Here is a 21306-nt window from a genome sequence, read left to right on the forward strand (position 1 = left end):
AACATCAATGCATTCAGGTAAGGATAAAGTTTTCGATTACATGTTCTTTTGCTCATTACCGTGATTTAATTTGTAAGGACAGATAAAAATTCATTCCCTAATTCTTTATTGTGGATTACATGATCTTCAGTGAAAGAAGAACAAGATATTGGGTCTGTTTTGTCTCTAATCAACCGGCTACACAATGACCAATCGTGTAAGTTGTCCTGTCTCATTGTTATCTCTTATCAAACAGCTTCTTATCGAGAATATATGGATAATAGTTTCAAATTAAAGGATAAAATTTCGGCTTTTTTTTTAATGACCCTTTTATCCTTAGTTTCAAATTGTAGCATTTGGTGAGCTAATAAAAACGTGACAGCACGTGATCTCTGCTTTAAGAAAACGTTGGCAAAAGTCTTTATGATGGCTTTCACATGGTGTTGTGTCAGAGTAAAGAATAACCTAGTGCTTTCTTATTATTCTTTACCCCCCCAAACATACCATCATCAATTATTTTAAATTTTTCTGCTAATTATATATAATTTGAAAGTAAAATTTGTTAACCTTCATTTGACACTTGTTAAAATTCCCCAAGCGTTACATTCGATTTCTGTAAAAGTAAGCATATAAAACAGATTAAATCTGTCTCACTTTATCCGCTCTGTTGTGGATCAGAAATGTTTTGGTTAAATTAATGTTCATTTTGCAAATTATTCACAAATTTTACATAGTACAATTGTCAATAATAGCACATTTTGAAGTTTATGTCTCAAAAATAGCACTAGAAAGAGAAAGTCACAAAATGACATTCATTAAAGGGTAAAATATCCCTAATACCCTTGGTTTAAAATTAAATAAACAAACAAAAATAAATATAAATAAATAAAATGAAAATGAAAAAAAGAATTTTTTTTTTTATAGTTTCAGATTATATGTTTTCAGATTCGAAATTTTTATAATTTTTTTTTCAAATTTTTTTTTTCAAATTTTCTTTTTATAATTTAAAAATACTTTTTGAAACTTTTTAAAAAAATTTGTGCTATCCTAGTCTTTTTCTCTTTTACATATTATCATTAAAGTTAGAGTAAAAAAAAAATTTCTGTGTTATATTTTTTTTAGAAAAATCTTTTAATAGTATAAATTATATCTTATAAAGGTAAAATAATTATTTGCTAAAATAGAAATATTTTAGTTAGTGTATATATATATATATTATATTTATAAATTAGATATAATAAAAAGAAACAAATTATATAGATTTTACATTAATGATCATCGATAATAGTTCGAAATATACAAATGTGCATATATAAAAGATTGAAATATTAGGATCTACATTTTGTTTCATGGCAAAGTCTAAAACGGGACCGCGGATTTTGAATCAAATTAAACAACACAGCCTTAGGAAGAAGCTTCCAGATCAAGCGAGACCGTGAGTGGATCAAAGAAAAAGGGCAAAACCGTCATTTCACAGAGAAGTGAGAAAGAAGTTCAAGGGGGGTTGTGAAGAAAGAGAGAAGTAAAGCGTAATCTTCTTCTTCTTCTTCCTCTTCGTCTTCTTCATTTCTTCTCGAGAAATTAAAAAAAAAAAGCATCAGCCTTTAGATTCTGCTAAAAAAAACAATATGGAGAGAACCACTCCAGTGAGAAAGCCACACACATCCACCGCAGATCTACTCACTTGGTCGGAAGTTCCGCCGTCGGATTCTCCTTCCTCCGCCGCTCGCTCCGCCGTTCGATCCCACCAGGTACTCAAAGCTCATCACTTTCTATTACCCTCTTCTCTTGTTTTTTTCGGTTTTGTCTCTTATGGGTTTTGTCTGTTGTGTGTAGCCATCTGATGGGGTTAGCAAAGTTGTCTTTGGAGGTCAAGTCACTGATGAAGAAGTTGAGAGCTTGAACAAAAGGTTACAAAGTTTCCTCCTTTATCATTTGGTTTCTAATTTGATTTCTTGGCAAATTTAGTTTCTAATTTTGTGTCTAGAGTGACCCAATCATTTGAGTCTACCTTGGATTCATCTTGGGGATGTGCCTTGTTTAATGGATTCTTGATGATTTGCATTGTATAGATTCATCAATAATATTAATAGTAGATTTAGCAATGTAATGAAGTAATTTTAAAAATAAACTAGATTTTGGGGATTATTTACAGTTTGGGAAATTTTATTTAAAATAGTTATAAAAGTATTAATAACTCTATTTATATTTGTTTTGAAGTTCTTTTTTTTTTTAAATTAAAAGCTCTAATTTTGACCATATATCTAAAAATTTTAGTTCTGGACAGTGATTTATGTAAATATTTTTGAAAAATTCTTAATATTTGGACTATGGCACTGAGATTCATTGCATAGATACATAGGTTGGAGAGATGATGTCAAACTTATGAAACTGTTGTTTATCTTGGATCAGGAAGCCTTGCTCAGAACATAAGATGAAGGAGATAACTGGAAGTGGGATCTTTACTCGTAACCAAGAAGATGATGCTTCAGAGCTCTCTAGTGCTCCAGGTGGAAGGGTATATCAGGTATTATTAATCACCTTCTTTTAGAATCATGAGATGTTCTGTAATGTGTAACACTTTTATTTTAAACCTCTTTTTCAGCAAGCACTTAGTGGTATAAGCCATATATCATTTGGTGAAGAGGAGGACTTGTCTCCTAAAAAGCCTATTACTCTACCTGAGGTTGCTAAACAGCGAGAGCTAAGTGGGACAATGGAGAGCGAATCAGCTTCTAATCTTAAGAAGCAGCTCTCTGATGCTAAGTACAAAGAGATCAGTGGACAGAACATCTTCGCACCACCACCTGAGATCAAACCTCGGTCCGGAGCAACTCGTGCTTTAGCTCTTAAGGACAATTTCAACCTCGGAGCTGAATCTCAAACCGTAAGAACTTGACATCTCTAAGCAACTCTTGATATTGTTGTATATAGTTTAATTGAGAATTTTTATGTTCACTAGTCTGGTGAAGAAGACTCTTCTGTGAAGACAGCGAAGAAGATTTATGACAAGAAGTTTGCAGAGCTCTCAGGGAATGATATATTCAAGGGAGATGGTACATCATCTTGTGGCGAAAAGCAGCTGAGTGAAGCCAAGCTAAAGGAGATAGGAGGGAACAACATATTCGCAGATGGGAAGGTGGAGTCTAGAGACTATCTAGGCGGTGTCCGTAAACCACCAGGTGGTGAGACAAGCATTGCTCTCGTTTAGAATCCTCTTGACTCTTTTTTAAAACAGTGATTTATCGGTGTGTGTTCTTGTTGGTATCTCTCATACGCTTTCAGGTCAAAAGTGTGATTTGTATTATGCAGTTTCGTTGGTTTATTTTGGTTATGGTGATATAATAACTACTTATTCAGTTGTGTTTTAAAGGTCTTAGGGCTTTCTAATGTATCTCCCTTTAATACTTTAACAAGCTCTAAAAGGACAGAGGATGTTGCTTGAGTTGAAAGATATTGTTTTATCTTTTAGAAATATGAAGTTTACTATGATATTTGATTGTGGGGTTACAACATACACATGATTCACGACGCATAACTTTATTTATGATTAAAAACCTCAAAACATGAGGAGAGTTTGTTGGAAAATGAAGAGAAGATGGTAGATGCTTTTGCTACTTTGCAAAAAAGAAAAAGATCCTTTAGTTCTAAAAATAGGAAAGAGTAGTAGTTTCCAAGAAGATGAAGAGTAAGATACGAGGGACCTCTTGATAGCTTCCACGCATCACAATCGTGCTTTGAAAACCAAGTCACTTTGGCATCGCTATTTGCTTTTTTATATCTTCTGAATTTCTCTCTTGGAGTCACATATATAAAATATACATATATACAATATCAGATGTCATTTTAATGATTTTACCATCGTATTTGCATTTTATTATAATTTAAAACGGTTAACAAAGGATACTCTTTCCGTTTCTAAATTAGTGTCACTTTGACATTTTTCACACAGATTAAGAAAATAATAAAAATATATATAAGTTGTTATTAATTATACATTTCTGGTCAATAGTATTTGAGATAAATAAAATTATTTATAAAATCAATAGAATTTTTAATTAATTTTTAGTTGAAAGTAGATGTAATTTGTACTAGAATTGTAAAGTGATATTTTTTTGTAACAAGAAAAAAAATTAAAATGACATTTAATATGAAACAAAGGGAGTATGTGTTTATGAGAGCTGAAATTCCCACCGAAAGTTGGCAATTCTACCGAGAGTCGGTAATCACGGCTGACCATATAAATATATTAGATAAATTTCATATGATAGTCTTTTTTAGCATATTTTCACAAAAATAATTTTCAATAAAAAAAAACCAAAGTAAATTTTATTAAAGATAAAAATATAATTTTATTAAAGAGTAAAAATATAATTTGATCATAGGGTTAACTAATCTAAACATAATATTTAGAGTTAAGTTAAAGAATGGGGTTTTGGAATAGAATTTCAAATTTAAAAATAAAATAAAATTAAAATTAAAATTTTCCAAATAAAAATTAGCTATTTGGTCATTTTCTTTATCTATTTTTATGACAAAACTTAAAAATGATTATTTAAAAAAATTACTATATATATTAACGTTAGGTACATTTTTGTATACTTTTTACTTTTATTATAAATGTTGACAAACTATTTAGAACATATGAGATTTGGATAAATTATTTCATATACATAATTTCACGAAGAATTATTTCCATAACACTTAGGGTGTGACTGGTAACCATCATAAGAACAATATGAACGGATAGGAAAAGAATGAGTAGGAATAAAATTTTAAGAATGATGGTTTCTTATCAAAATTAATGAGGAATATATTTGTTCTATAATTCTCTACGAACAAAGAAATGAAGAGGAATGAAAAGAAAAATTCATTCCTCATGAATGGTAAAAAATTTAAGGAATATTAAGAAACATAGTGTTCCTCCTCGTTCTTTTGGTCACTAGTCACACTCTTATATGACAAACGGTTTTTACATGCACAATATCTTTGATTAACATATTCTCTCAACAACACCTTACCACAACAAACGGTTATGTCTGTATCACTTTGAAACTTGCGACAAAATTGAATCTTGTAGTGTACAAGAAATTGCAATGGGAATAGTAAAATATTTATGTTATACAAAGAATAGTTGAGTTTATTAAAAAGTATGATATAGCAAACATTTGAACAAATTTTTGGATACGTAACACATTAATAGAATTATCAAGCCATCGAGATAACTCTAAAATATGAAAAAAAAAACTCTAAAATATGAATGTACAAGCTACATTACTGTCATTACATCAAATATCACCACATAGTTTGTTTAGGAATAAATCTCATAAGTTATTTATTGGAATACTCAATAAATAGTCAATGTTGCCTTAATTAAATAAAGTTTAGAAAATGTAAGTAAGTTTGACCAATTCAAAACCTTAAAAGATCATTTATAAAGATTTTATTCTAAATCAGTTACTGTTGATTTAGTCTCAACTGATTTAGTCTTTACATCAAATCTGTAAGTAGAGAACGATTATAACGCTAAAACAGATAATTAAGGAGATATATACGTTTATTATTTATTTCTTTGAAAATAATAATAATGTTTTCACTCTCCCTACCTCCTCCTCCTTTAACTACTGTGTGGTTTTGAGCCTTTCACTTTCATTTTAACATGTTTTTACAGTAAAAGAGAGACCAAACTAAACTAGCCTACTGTTGTGATCATCATCTTCCTCCTACCTCTCTTTTATGCAAGATGGGTGAGTTTCGAAAAGCTTATGTCTCCTCGTCTCCTCTACGCACACCGTCGCAATCACCTAACTTCAGTCTTCTACGTCAAAACTACTTTCATGGAGATTTCTCTTTAAACTCGTCGTCGGATTATTCTCTGTCGAGTTCCTTCTCTAACGGGTTCTCTTCTTCCGATGACAGTTCTTCTTCTCCCTTCGCTTCACCTCCGTTCAACGGGATCATCCCTATCCACAACCACGCCACTTATCATCATCATGAGCCACTGCTTCATAAAGATCATGAGAAGAGTGTTCATGGTGATGATACGGGTCTATGCGACGATCTCTACAGCATGAAAATCACCGAGGAGACAGAAACTCACGGAGGCTTTTCATGGTTGAACAACAATCAAGATTCCGACCAAAACATAAACTACAACAAGAGAAACATGTTTGGGAACCAAACTCATGATTCCATAACCAACACTCGCCAGTTCGGTTGGCCTAGCTACTCAAACAGCAACGTTGGTAATAACAGTCCTTACATCAATGGAGGAGGAGTTAGAGAACATTCAGCTTACTACAGAACAATGTCAACATCAGACATGTCGCCATTGTTCTGCCAAGGCTCTGAACCATTTAGCTTGGATCATCAGAGAACCAAATCATTCATCTCTGACCATGGAAACACTAGTCTTCCTAACGTGTGTGACGTTCAGGGATATGTGTACTTGATGGCTAAAGACCAACACGGATGTAGATTCTTGCAGAGGATATTCGATGAAGGAACACCTGTTGACGCCTTGGTTATATTCAATGAGGTTATTCCTCATGTCGTTGAGCTTATGATGGATCCTTTTGGGAATTACTTGATGCAGAAGCTTTTAGATGTTTGTAATGAAGAACAAAGGACGCAGATTGTGCTTGTTGCTACTGCTGAGCCTGGTCAACTTATCAGGATATCTCTCAACGCATACGGGTAAAATAAAAAACTATTACATGTTATTTGTGATCATAGCCGGATCTGAGTTTTAAGGGGTCATGATTCATGAAAATTTATATGTTAATCTTAATAATTTGACAATTTGATGAATATACTTTACTTAAAAAATTTATGAGCCAAAACAAATGATTCATCCGGTTGTGATCAGAACCGACCATGATTGTGATGTTTTAGTTACGTGTAATAACCTTTGTTCCTTTTTGTTTGGTAGTACTCGAGTTGTTCAGAGATTAGTGGAAACGATTAAGACAGGAAAACAAGTTTCTCTTGTGAAATCGGCGCTGAGACCTGGCTTTCTTGATTTGATCAAGGATTTAAATGGCAACCATGTGATTCAACGTTGCTTGCAATGCCTAAGCACTGAAGATAACAAGGTCAAATCACTTTCTTTTAATCTTGATCTCAAGATCATGTACATTAGCTTAAAACCTAACTAGGAGTTGACATAGTAGATAGAACTCTTGGAGCACCTAATAGCAGTCCCTGGTTTTTTAGAGGGGTCATTGAACAAATTTTACCAAGACTGCTACAGATTTCTTGATTTTCTAACATACACTCAATAATTTTGATTTAAGATGTGTCATCGCATGACACCCCATTCACTGAATAAGTCTGCCTCTACCTAATAGGTATCTAAGAGGTCCCATATTCTAGTCCGGTTGAAAAGTTCTGGATACTCACCAAAAAAATGTTAATTTAAGATGGTTTAGACCTCGCGTTAATTATGGTTTAAAAAATATATTAATTTAAACTTTATTTCATTTTGTTTCTCGACAGTTTATCTTTGACGCAGCGACAAAGTTCTGCACTGAAATCGCAACACATCGACATGGATGTTGTGTACTCCAAAAATGCATTGCTTATTCAATGAGACAACAACGAGAGAAGCTGATTGGTGAAATCTCTAGAAACAGTCTCCTACTTGCTCAAGACCCCTTTGGGTATAAATAAATTGATCTCACTACACAAAGGAACACAAATACTCTTTTTGCATGATCGATATTTTTTTTGTGTGCAGGAATTACGCAGTACAATTCGTTATAGAGCTGAGGATACCTTCCGCGGTAGCGATGATGTTGAGTCAGTTAAAAGGGCATTACGTACAACTTTCCATGCAGAAGTTTAGTAGCCACATGGTGGAAAGATGTCTCATGCATTGTCCCGAGAGTCGTCCACAGATAGTGCGTGAGCTTGTCTCAGTTCCTCACTTTGATCACCTTCTTCAAGACCCTTACGCTAATTTCGTCATCCAAGCCGCTCTTGCTGCCACTAAGGTACTACAAACTTTACGTACCAAGTTTGATTAATTTTATTTTGGTTTGGTTTGAAGGAACTTAAACCGGGATTGAACATATTAACAGGGTCCACTTCATGCTTCACTGGTGGAAGTCATAAGACCACATGCGATTCTGCGTAATAATCCTTATTGCAAAAGGATTTTCTCGAGGAATCTATTGAAGAAGTGAAAGGATGTGTTGAGACTGTAAGTCTGTAATTTCAAGACTCTGTTGTTGTTTTCTGGTCCCAAGGCTTCGTTTTTATGAATAATCTCTCGTGAATGTGTCCAGACGCGAAGAGCTCTATGTTTTGTTTTTGTGTTCTTGTTTCTTGTTCTGTATTTTTTGCTTTGTTGTTTCTTTTGTTTTGTTGTTGTTTTTGTCTATGTTAATTTCATGTTGTAACAAAATCGGGTTTTTTTAATCCGGTTTAAGCTTTGAATAATTTTTATTAATACATAATAATTTTAATTAACTGGTGAAGCCCATTTATGGCCTCTTAAGCGTTACACACAAGGAACATTAGGGTTTTAAACAGAATACTTGAAGCCGCCTCTGTATATATATAGATAAGCTATTCCATAATGATATACTGTCGTCGTAAGCGTTTCTTATATACGATTACAACGGTTCTAAACACTGATTAGATCCCGTTTTGATGGCTTCACATGTTTCTGAGTTGAGAAATAAGGGTTAGTTTTTTCCTTTCTTTGCTTGTGGGTTGGTTTTTTTGATATAAAGATTGCCTCTTCTTTCAGCAGCAAGATCTATTCTTGTTAGCTTTGTTCTGGAGGCACATATCAATTCATCATCCTGGAGGGATTTTATAACTTTACAGAGTTATCTCTTTGCAAATACTATCCTTCTAGTTGGTACATTTTTTTTTCCAAACATTTATATCCATCACTTCCAAACAGCCCCGGCTCTTACCCATGGGTCCAAAAAAATTTTGTGTTGTTTTAAAGGTCCATTTTATTGTATTAAATTATAAAAAAACTCATAATTAAGTAAACCTAATTTATTTATTACAAGACAAAACAATAAAAAATAGGTACATTCACCATTAGTTTTGAGATATTTTTTTCTATTTGTTTCAGATAGTGTTTTGAAAACCGGACCAGACGTTGATTCGACATTGTAACTAGATCAATGGTCGGACTGGTCCAACTGGTTTAACTGGATTTTAAATTTTAATTAAATTTTATATTAAGTAACTATTATATGTATAACATAAAATTATTTTTATAAAATTTTATATAATTATTAGAATCTAAAAATGATATGAAAACAAAAATAATTTTTTTAAAAATATAAAATAATGAAAATAATTTATTTAGATACATACTTAGAAAACAATAGAATTTTTATGAAATATTTTTAAAATTTGCAGTTTTAAAAAAATACTTTAATTTGAAAAAATAGGATTTTAATATCAATCTTGATTACTGGTTTTAACGAGTTTTACTAGTTTTTGACCGGGTTTGCCAATTTAACTCAAATCCAGTTTTTAGTATAATCCCAAACCGAATAGATGGCCGAGTCACGGTCTGACTGGCCGGTTTGTTCCAGCCGGCCGGTCTGGTCTAGTTTTCAAAACACTGGTTTCAGGTTTTAGAGTTCAAGTTAAAAGAAATGCAGTGAAGAAAAATATAGAAAATATTTTTAAAAAGGTCTATATTATGTGTTTCGCTCAGGGCAATTATATTGGTTAAAACGAAAGTGCTTCCAAAACATTATCAGTGAAAATAAAAACAAAGAAAAGATACCAGAATTTATTCTGGGAATTCAATTATGTCCATGTGCCGTAACGATCGTCCCGTAGTGTCATGCCATTGCCTTACGGATGTCCAGTCAGTTGATACCCTTCAACCACATGAAGATAAGTTGTCAACACGATCAGTACATATGGTTTGTTCTCATATTAATGAGAAAGAGGCTTAAAAGGCCCATTTGTGATTTATCAAAAAAAATAGGCCCATTTGTTTAATTTGATCCAAAAAAAAAGTTTAATGTGAGACATTTAAATGTTCATAGCTCATATAAATTATTTTCACACATTACAACTTCCACATTTAGGTGTGATTTGTTCTGTTTTAATCTGATCAATCTAGCCCAAGTTGGATGGCTAGGTCTGAGCCAATCATAGCTGCTTCATTCAATCATTCTTGTATATTAAATTGTTTTTCTCAACATTTAGGAAAGAAGAAATAAATAATAAGGCGATAATTGTTCAATTAATGTTGTGGTAACATCAACTTTTTTTTTTTTGACATCAAAGAAATTTTATTATTCAATCACACCAAAGGCCTTGCTACTTGAGCTAGCCAAACAGGAGTTTCGGTACTAACGTAAACAAAAACATCAGTTCGATTACGGGCTGCTTTAGCAAAACAGTCCGCTCAGGTGTTCTTACCACGCGGTAGATACAAAATAGAGAAACTAGTAAAAAGTTTAGATTGTAACCAAATATCTTCTATCTCAGTCCCCATGGATGGCCATTCGTCCTCACATCTTATCAGCTTCAGAAGTTGTAGGTAATCCGTTTCAAAATGCATCGAGTCGAAACCACGATCCTTCAAAGTCTTCATTGCCCAAAGATGGAGACTTAATAGGAATAAACTAGGATGAGACCCGCGCCCTGCGCGGGATGAGTTTTAATTTTTAAATTTTATAATATTACATATATATTGGATAATATTGCTATTTTCCATAGGTTTTTTTAAATATTTTAAGAATTTTGCTTAGAATGCATAAGATATACGACAAAACCAAAAATATAGTAAAGAAATAATAAGTGTATTGTATTTATATAAATGATGTGGACCTTACAGCGCAGAGTGAGAGTGTCCGATCGGATCATAAATATTTGGTAGAATAGTATTACTCCATTGTCGATGGGCTTCTTTTGGATTTTTTTGAAACATTTTAATTCTTATATTGATGGGCTTATCTAAATCATATATGCTAATGGACCATTATTAATTATTAATTTTAATCTAATTACTTTTTTTTGTTGAAACACTACCTAATTTCTTCATTTTAACAAACCGATAACATTAGAACTCTTTTCTCTTGCCATCGAAAAAAACAGAAAAGGGGGTTAGGGTTCACCATGTTTGATTTCTAATTGACGATCAAAGAATTTGTGTAGCCAAACTTAGACAAACGGTTCATGTATATGAAATTGTTTTCTTCGAAGTCTGCTCCGTTCTCCTTGATGTTAATCATTCTGCGCCGGTAACCGTCTTCGACATCCCCGAGACGATGAATAGCTAATTAGCTTCTCCGCGCAAGTCTGCGTCACAGATCGGTGTTATAATATTTGACCTCGATAATCTCTCTATCTCCAACTAAACTCAAATGTTCAGGTTAGTTCCAAAATTCGTACTTTGTAATTTATTGTGTTGGACACTGGATTTTTCCAAAATGTATTTAGGTCCGTCTTCCCAGTAACTCATAATATAAAAGCCAAATGAAGTATATTAAATAATATGGAATGAAAACATTGCAAAAAGCATCATAAACAAAACTGAAACAAATTATTGCCAAAAAAAAACTTCAAGGTGCCTCGTTTCACTGAAGCTGAAATCTTTCTTCAAATCACCTGCTATGACTTCAATATGGGGTTGGTGGAATCCTGAATGTAACATATAAAACGTCCGGTATGCATAATAAGTCTATACATTGTATACACGATCACATTTTCCATTGTGTAAAAGAATGGTGGATGTTAGTACCTCATTCGGAATGCTTGAATCTCTGTAATTTCAGGTTCAATCAAAATTTTTGAGAACCCCTCAATGTTTCTCATATGCTTGAACCTACCTATATATAAAATCCCTTTATTAGCCACTCTAACAGTAATTGTTTTGGAACAAACTTAATCCTTGAAAATCTATTTTATTATTTACCTTCAGCCCGTTCAATCTGCCAGAAGTTCAAGACACATAGAACTACAGACGAAACAGTGGAGTTCCATAAATGATAAAACTCGATAGCCATATCTCCATATGCAACACACTTTATTTCATCAAACCTGTATGTCGACAAAAATATATAGTCTGAACACAAAGCAATATATTGCTCTAATTGCTTTAATAAATGAAATATTTACATAAATATAGAGAAAGTACACACCCGATATTGATCAAAGAGAAATTAATTTTATGGCTTATTCCACCATAAATGTCATCTTCATATGCCTGGAGTTCCCCTACCCCGACCAAAGCTCCATAAAGATCTAAAACATTAACACGGTAACATTGGTTTTTTAACCATTGTAAGTATCAAAACCTTATATGTTAAAAATAACTATCTTAAATTATATAAAATAACACATGTATACCTATAGAGTACATTGGGTGGGAGAGACCACGTAAGACGTTGAGAAAGTGGGCAAAACAATAGTAGTTCCCAAACATCTTTGGTTGAATTTTTGAAATAACCGACGAATTTGTCATTTCAATATGATATCGGTTCGTGCTCAACCGTATCAAACCGGAAGCATGGATCAATTTGAAATTTCGAATTTCAAACCAATCACCTTCATCCATGGTGATTTGATTTGAAGCTTCCAACTCTTCATATAGAGTTCCTTCTATTGTAGTTCCCTGTTAAAAGATAATAGAAAATAATAAATCAAACAAAGAATCTTTTTAATAAAAATATATTCAGCTAAATATTATAGTTATTATGAGAGAAAAATCAGTACAACGTCCCTTACTTTCTGATCAACCAAAACCATGGCTGATTTCTTTAACATTGTACCAGTAATTGTGACCCATTTGCTTATGAGGGTTACACAAACTGCAGGCTCACGGATGTCAAGATTCAAGTCACCCAGCAAAGTTTGGACAGACATCATCTCCGCTAGATACAATAGATTAGAATGGAGATCAGGTATTTTTTTCTAGTATAATGAGTTAGTTAGTCTGAATAGGTGACATATATATATATATATATATATATATATATTTTAAAGTACACAGCATCTTGGTGAAGCTATTTTTAGTAATTCCGTTTAATGACATTGATTGAAAATATTCGTCTTTAAAATGGTTCATAACATAATATGTCAATGCCTTTTTTATCGTACAAATTGACAATCAAAGCGATATGATCGAATTTACATTTACTTTTGGCATCAATTTAATATCGGAATTTAAATAAGAATATATTTTTGCTATTGACTATTGTAAATCATGCAAAATGATCGGCCTTGTGATAAAAAAATGCTTCTACTACAGGGAGATCTTGCTGAATTCGCTTATATGATAAGTATCTAACTCATCAGATGGTTTAATTACATTAAGACATTATACACTTCACATATATTTATATTTATATTTATATTTATATTTATATTATGTATTATGAAGTAGTCAACTCTAACAGCTTATGTTTTTTTTTCTGACAGTATTTCCCAATATTTAAAAATAAAACCCTGGTTTTATATATAGAGGGCTAAAAGGATACATGTCCTCCACAAAAAGCGCCGAAGGCTTGCTCACCAAGCAATCAATGTCAATAAAATAATTTAAAACATGTATGTTGAAAATTATCATACTGTATATATAGTAAACATAACTTTTTATGCTGCATGCATGCCGATAGACCAGACTATATATATAGGAGATGTCGAAAATTTTTCAATGAAAAATGCTAAAAACACTCTGGTCGTGATAATGTAGTTTCATTAGGGTTCACAAAATTTGTAACAATAATTTCCTCTGTAAATAAAAGTGAGAAAACTATTTGAATTTAAATATAGTGCACTTACATATTATATGTAATGTAAACTTGTATTTTATTGTCATCACTGTTATAAAATCTATTAAATACCAACTTATCTATGCATTATATTTTCTTATACAGGAATGAAAAGATAATGGAACAAATTTAAAAGAAGAACCGTGAAACGTCTACAATTCCAAGGGTGTCAAATAAGCCAAACATGTAAGTTTTCCAAATTTTCAATTGTAGATGCAGAATGAAAATATGATAAAACTACTATAGTACGACTGGTGAGTTTAAAATCCAAATATGGAACCATGTTGATAGTGAAACAATATTGTCTTGATTAGGTTTTCTGGTAGGCTATGTGAAACAATAAAACTTATTTTCTCTTCTCTGAAAAGTATTGCTGCATGCTCGTTCTCGCCATTTCCTTTCAGAAAATAGAAATCAAGCAAACTAAGGGCAATTAATATACATATAAACATAGCGAATTAAGGTTCATCTGTACTGTTTCGAGGGAAGGCTTACATTCTAGTACGTATTGATTTCATGACTCTCTGCTTCAAAACCTGTGTCACGTTTTTAGAGAAAGTGATATTAAAAAAACATTAAGAATATAGCAAATAAAAAGATGAAACAACAGACCTGGAAGCATTAGCTTAGTTCCACGAAAACTATTTTGCATTGCAGTTTTCAAACAGATTCTGGAAAACTTCCTTGAATACAACATTGAGGGTTGAATCTTGAGGTTTTTGGTCTTTATCAGTAATCAGAATTTTCAATCCCTTCCTTGACTTTACCCTTGACACAGCCACATACAATTGCCCATGTGAAAAAACAGGTCTTGGTAGAAACAAACCCACATTAGATAGTGTTTGACCCTGGCTCTTGTTGATGGTCATAGCAAAGGCCACTTTCAGGGGAAATTGCCTACGTCTCATTTTGAAAGGAAGCTTTGAATCTGAGGGCTCTATCAAGACTCGGTGTAAAAAACCGTCTCACCAACTCGAGTTCCAGTGATGATTTTCGCTTGAAGAATATGTTTAGCCAGCCCAGTAATCTGCAACCTTGTCCCATTACATTGTCCTTCTGTGGGATCCAAATTTCTAATCAGCATAACTGGTGTACCAATCCTAAGCCTTAGAGCATGATTAGGTAATCCTGATGTTTTGATACTATTCAAAAACTCTGGAGAAAAAACAGAGTCATCTTTGGATTTTAAATCAGCTGGATCAATACTATCTGAACTCAAATAAGTCCTCTCCTCACCTAATAAAGAAAAATGTGTCGTAAGAATCCTATGATACACAGTATAAAAGAACATAGTAGCAACAAAACTGATAGCTAACGTTTAATAGTGTGCAACGTCTAAAAAATTACCTGCTAGACGATCAAGCATATAGTTGTTAATAACATCAACATCTTCGTTCGTAGGACACAATATTGCTCTTTCCTGGAAAAATAATGGATCCTTCGAATCTTTGAAAGTGTTGCCATATACTTCAGAGACGATAGCTTCAATAGGATCAGTGCACTTCATAACCAGCAGATCTTTAGGAATATCAATCATAGTTTCTCCACTGTTTGGCTCGTTAATCTTTCCGTCACCTACATCCAAAATCCAGTCGGAAAATTTTTTAATCTCCTCAGCTTCTCGAGGATCTGTTTCTGAAAAGAGCCTCATATTCTTTGTCAGCTGTAACACTTTGCAATGCTTCCATAGATAAGAAGAGTTTAGCGCCGCCATGACAATATCAGCTCGGTTTCCCCTTGGAATTACTGGTAGTATTTGCCGGAAATCACCACCAAAAACAACTACTTTGCCACCAAATGGCCTTCCATCAGTAGTCTTCATAATGTCACATAAAGTACGATCCAACGCCTCAAAGCAATGTTTGCTCATCATAGGGGCTTCGTCCCAAATAATCATTGAAGCCTTCGCAACCAATTCGGCCTGATTGCTTCCAGGTTCTATATTGCAAGTGGAGAACTCATCTGGACTTATAGGAATACCAAACCTTGAATGAGCGGTCCTCCCACCTGGAAGCAATAAAGAAGCAATACCGCTAGATGCAACATTAAGAACAACATCACCCTTTGACCTTATTGCAGCTGAAAGAATATTCCATAAAAATGTTTTTCCCGTTCCTCCAAACCCATAGACAAAAAAGACTCCACCTTTACCACTCATAACCGATCCTAGAATTGCATCATAAACAGACCTTTGCTCATCAGTCAACTGTGTAATCCACTCGTCATGTTGCCCTCGCAATTCTTCTCTTGCGTAGTTTAGCTCCTCTTGTAATAGATTGTTGTCATAAACAGAATGATCAATAAAAACAGGTTTTGGCATTGTCTCCCACTTAGCCAGTGAACTATTTTTTGAACGCAGTATTTTTTCAATCAATACTAACGTTTCATTCAGCACTTCTTCCTCACTCAAAATGAGTCCTGATATGCCAATAAAAAATAGTTTGTTAGAAGACAGAATAAATGCTCATCTATATTTAAAAAAATATACTTCTTGAGCTCACCAGGATTTTTACGCTTCTTCCTCTCAATGTATAGGACATCTTCTGATAATATATCAGTGCATGATTCCCATACTAATTTCGGCATAGATAGAGACCCAGATAACAACATCTTTGCAAATAAGTGGCGCACGTACCCGCTGGAAGCCCAAAAACTGCATTCTTTTAATCCTTCAATATACTCTTTGTCGTCATCCAGCAAACCAAGCTCGTAACAGGCATCCTCATAACTGGGTAGGATTATCCCTTTAACCGTCTTGATATCATTGTAGCACCTTGGACCCTTTACCTTGTTAAGAAGAACCCTCAGAAAATAACGTGGGCCAGAACCTGGAGAAACGGGTGTTAACCTTCCAATAGCAAAACCTTTCTTTCTTGGATTCCAAACCTTTTGCTTAGCATCATAGACAAATCGGGTAGGCATTTCCACATATGTAATTTCTCTAGCTTCAGGGTATAGTTCACAACAATCAAACCAAGCTAAAAACATAGTCTTTGTAAGCTGCACTCGAGCCAATACACTTTCGACAGTATCACCATGTTTGTAGACTACTGGTTGCTCTCCCTCAAGATGAAACGTAAGCTTCTCCACAGGTGTAGAACGGTATTGCGTTGGGAATGCTAGAATCCTCCATGACGATTCGCAAGCAGATAGATATCTATTTATAAATAAACAAATGGAATTGACTTCAATTAAAGAAAATTTTATATAAAACAATATAGAAGTCACATAGAACATAAACAATATATACCTTGCATCGAAATAGTTTTTAATTTCGTCAATAGTTGGTTCCCCTCCATCTGCAGCTGTCCTATCAGCTTCTGTGGCTCTGGTATCACCTACTACATCTGCCGTGTTAGTTGATGTTCCTGCCAAAGTAGCCTCGACATTACACTTCTGAGTAACCGTTCCTGTAACACGGTCTTGGCCTTTGTTAATGTACTTAAATAAGTACTTAATAGACCGCGACTGATTACACCATTCCACATTAATATGAGCATTATACGCAAGCAATAGCTCCTTGTTGTAGGGAACCACAAACCGATTATCACATGGAATTCCTTTCTTCTCAACAGAGCACCCATTTTCTCGTCTCCTATAAACAGGATACCCTTGTTCATCCACAGTTGTCTTCTCAACATGTTTTCGAGGAAAAAATTTGCTACACTTCCCATCTTGCATACATGGAGAATCTCTATTAACCTTCCCACATGGACCATGAATCATCATGTCCTTGACAATGTCATATAATCTTGGTTCTTCGGCTTTATCAGGGATTTCAGCTGCTATGATGCGATCAATATCTTCAGCATTTGGAAGTTTGTGCTTAGAGTCCATGAACAATAGAATATGAGCATGTGGGAGTCCTCTTTTCTGAAACTCTATTGTATAGATAGCTGCCAGAAAATATTAATCAAGTTAGGAACAATAAAAGTACATAAATAGGACTTAACCTTAATCAGCAAGTACTTTAGAAAACTGTGCATAAATATTCGAAATGAAAAAAATATTAAATTTAATTAATGACATACCAGAGACTGTCTTTCCAAGAAGCTGCTTTTTTGTAAGATCATCCATCATGCTGTCAAGCTTAATTTTAAAAAGTCTACAACACAAATCTGGTCGATCCTCAGACTTGAGGTTGTACTTCTTAAAATACCTTGTTAGCTCGGGCCACTTAGGGTTACATGTGAAGGTTATAAAAAGATCTGGAAATCCAAAGTATTTGCATATAGACATGGCATCCAAATACATTTGATGCATATACCTTGGACCACCTGTGAATGATGATGGAATGATGATGCGGTTACCTTCTATAGCCACGCTAGAATTGCCATCATTTGCAGCAGCAACAAACTTGCTAAATTTCAGTGTCCGGAGATTTGACTGGTTTTTCCGAATATATCGAAGACGATGGCTCTCGATCATAGTATAGGCATCCACCAGAAACTGTTGAAGTAAACGGCGTGATAGTAGAAGGACCTGCGAACCAACCTCACGAACCATAATCCGATATGCAAAGAACTCCCTCATACTTATGTTGGGTTTTCTATTTTTTTTTAATCCCGTGAAACCATGTTGGATACCTAAGCGAAAGCCATCTTCTCCATATGGAAAAATGAGTGGATACTGAAGTGGAAGATAGCAAGGATGCAATTCATTGATCCTTTTCAGCTTACCAGAATTTTTCTCCAAAATAATATCACGCTTGTCCATATTTTCCTGAAAATCTCCAACCACTAATGCAGCTACTTCAGAAGAAGTGGGCAAATTGTAAACACGACCATCCTTTAGTCGACTGTGAATCAAAACCAGAGATAACTCTTCCCGTTCGTCTTCATTATTAAATCTGTCCTTTGCATTTCTGAAAGTCTTCACATGAACATTAGAGGCCCTTAGCATGTTCATTATCGCCTCAACCAGATCTTCTCTTATCTTGCTTCGTTCCGAATTCCCACTGGTTTGAAATGGAAAAATTACATATTACATTAGTAATTATAACATGCCAACCACACTCTAATTACGAAAGTATAAAAGAGTGACGGGAACGTGTATCTTACATACCTCAAAGCTGATATCCTATTTCGAACCTCATTTTCTGTATCATGAATATATAACTGTGAGAACTTCGCCGGTTCGGTAGGTTTAGGTTTCACACTACCAATCAAGTGAAAATTCTCTCCATGAAGTTTGAAAACCTTAGGACCTTTACCCATATTGACTGAGTTATCAATTTTTCCTCCCAGAGATGTAAAAGAAAACATCATATTTAGAGCCCTGATATTGTCCTGGTAATGCTTACTGATAGGATCATCATTTGTAAGCAGACCCTGTAGAAATTCTGGTGGTGGTTGTAGCACTGGAAGCTGAATTTTGCCTCGCATACAACACATAGTGTATACAGGTATTCTGGCATTCCTACTCTTGCTTACACGTTCATTGTACCAGAAAAGAGCCCCACACTTTGGACATTTATTAGTCAGATCACCATCATCTTTGTAATCTACAACAATTACAGTTAACAGCAAGATTAGTAAAGTTGTAAGATACAAAATTGTTTAAAAATTAGTAGTCAGATCACCATCATATTTTTGTTATCTAGAATAAAAAAGCTTGAACCTGGTCGGATCAACAACTACATTGCACGTACCTTTATCTCCTTTCTCTTTAGTGGACACTGTAGGTGCACATACTGTAACTGTTGTCTTCTTCTTTTGTAACCGAGTAGACATATCTGCAAAATCTAGATATAATAAGTTGTTCAACTTTGCCTTATTTTTTGCAAAGCCATATTCGTAGAAAACGTAGAACCTAGTCCGGTCAACAACCATATTTTTCGTACCTCTATCTCCTTTCTCTTGAGTAGAAACTGTTGGTGCAGAATCTGCAACTTTTGTCTTCTTATTTTGTAACCGACCAAACATTTCTGCTAGAGCCTTCTCAGCTTTAGACACAAGCTCAAATTTCGTCTGTGCCTGACGTTTTAGAATTTCTGAGCTGTTATCATCGCATGTATCTGAGTCTGTTCCAGTCTCCACACCATCACCACTTGAACACTCCCATAAATCATCATCATTATCTGCACCCAAAATTTCGGGAGAATTATGAAAACCCATGCCAATGTCTTACTAAATGCCTAAATAGTATTTCAAACAATTTTTTAAACTAAAAATATTAACATATTTAATTACAGACCTGAGGAGTCGGAGTCTACACTTATAGCTGATGATGATGGTCCAGGTATATCTGTAAGATTAGTTGTACCTGAGGAATGTGGACCTTCACTGCACAGTGTCTGTGTAGGATTTATCAGGCTACCAATATCAAATAGGGTTGATTGTGTTATGTTCTGAACCGAGGGAGACATCCGAATAGTATGTCCACCATGTCTATTTGAGAACTTAGTATTTCCTTTAACACTTTCTTGCTTTCTGATCAATGATGAGCTCTTCTCCCTACATGCCCTCTTCTTAGAAGGATAACCAGATTGCTCTACCGTCGACGCCATTAAATCTACGTAACATATGTGAGTCTGTAAGTTTCTCCTATTTTAAACATTTTTATCCAGTAAGTGAATTAGTTTTGTTACCTGCCGTTTGGTTAGATTGCGTTTCAATGGGATGATTCTCCATGACGGAGATATTCTGATTCTGTGTTTCATTTCGACTGCCTTGACTTGGTAATTTGTGGACATTTTGCGATTGAATCATGGAGATCCCTGTTTGATTAACCTCTTGAATATTTCGATCACCAAATTTACGTTTTTGAATTAGTCTGAGACGCCTTTGCATTCTTGCATCTTTTGTTATATTCCCATTCGAATTTGTTATGTCTTGCAGCACATTAAGATCTGGTTCTTCATTTGTGCGGTTAACTTGCAGGAAAAAAGAAAGACAACGTTTTATCAGTTATACGGAGGGAAACTTGTAACCATTCACATAATTTGGTGAAGCCCCTTGACAAAGAATTAATACCTTGTTTTCTTCTCTTAGGAGGAGGAATGCCATCACCATTTTCATTCTTTTTTTTCTTGCTGGTTCTGTTCATGTCAACCTTAGATTCTGGTTCTATGTTTCAGCAATTTGGTGTGTTGAGATATTAGTTTAATTGCTGAAGCTTTTTAGCTCTTTTATTTTGTGTTTCACAACCGGACGTAATATTTTTCAATCAACAAATATGGAAACAATACCTTAGATTATTTAGTATATGGAAAGTAAGAGCTGTTTACTCCTGCTGATATTTCACTCTGATTTCATTTCATATTGAACATTCTTCTGATAGTAAACAATGGTAATATGGTGATTAACACGTCCTAGAATTCTGCTTGTTCAAAGAAAAATTCTCTGGGATTTTTTGTTGAGCTGTATTAATAAACTCAAATTTCTACAGCGTTACGTCACAAATATGGGCTCAAAAAACAGCCTACGTCACATATACGTCAAAATATGGTATTTGATAAGCCTAAATCATAAGGTAAATACCCAATAGAGTTTCAAATAAACGATGGCCCTTAACACCCTTAATAATAAAGCCCATTATATGTCGTATCATTTTAACAAAA

General features: G+C 34.1%; 3 protein-coding genes across 4 annotated transcripts; 2 read left to right on the top strand and 1 right to left on the bottom strand.

Annotated features, from left to right (window-relative positions):
* Nucleotides 1-1421: 1421 nt before the first annotated feature.
* BNAA02G18790D lies at nucleotides 1422-3338 on the top strand. The gene is made up of 5 exons (XM_013838463.3): nucleotides 1422-1730; nucleotides 1816-1889; nucleotides 2392-2506; nucleotides 2585-2866; nucleotides 2942-3338. The coding sequence occupies exons 1-5, from the start codon at nucleotides 1608-1610 to the stop codon at nucleotides 3188-3190; spliced, it is 843 nt and encodes a 280-aa protein (XP_013693917.1). The 5' UTR covers nucleotides 1422-1607; the 3' UTR covers nucleotides 3191-3338.
* Nucleotides 3339-5340: 2002 nt separating this feature from the next.
* LOC106422793 (putative pumilio homolog 7, chloroplastic) lies at nucleotides 5341-8385 on the top strand. The gene is made up of 5 exons (XM_013863593.3): nucleotides 5341-6675; nucleotides 6911-7073; nucleotides 7477-7640; nucleotides 7718-7973; nucleotides 8061-8385. The coding sequence occupies exons 1-5, from the start codon at nucleotides 5723-5725 to the stop codon at nucleotides 8163-8165; spliced, it is 1641 nt and encodes a 546-aa protein (XP_013719047.1). The 5' UTR covers nucleotides 5341-5722; the 3' UTR covers nucleotides 8166-8385.
* Nucleotides 8386-10608: 2223 nt separating this feature from the next.
* LOC111213609 lies at nucleotides 10609-21070 on the bottom strand. 2 transcript variants are annotated; one of them, XM_048774303.1, is made up of 4 exons: nucleotides 16996-21070; nucleotides 14358-16902; nucleotides 14241-14281; nucleotides 10609-14142 (listed from the first exon to the last, which is right to left on the bottom strand). In XM_048774303.1, the coding sequence occupies exons 1-2, from the start codon at nucleotides 17580-17582 to the stop codon at nucleotides 16152-16154; spliced, it is 1338 nt and encodes a 445-aa protein (XP_048630260.1). In that variant the 5' UTR covers nucleotides 17583-21070; the 3' UTR covers nucleotides 10609-14142; nucleotides 14241-14281; nucleotides 14358-16151. The 2 variants fall into 2 exon arrangements, with proteins under 2 accessions (XP_048630260.1, XP_048630259.1); XM_048774302.1 differs by having other exon boundaries at nucleotides 14358-21070.
* Nucleotides 21071-21306: the final 236 nt, after the last annotated feature.

Source organism: Brassica napus, unplaced genomic scaffold, assembly GCF_020379485.1.
Source record: "Brassica napus cultivar Da-Ae unplaced genomic scaffold, Da-Ae ScsIHWf_3070;HRSCAF=3881, whole genome shotgun sequence".
NCBI lineage: Eukaryota > Viridiplantae > Streptophyta > Magnoliopsida > Brassicales > Brassicaceae > Brassica > Brassica napus.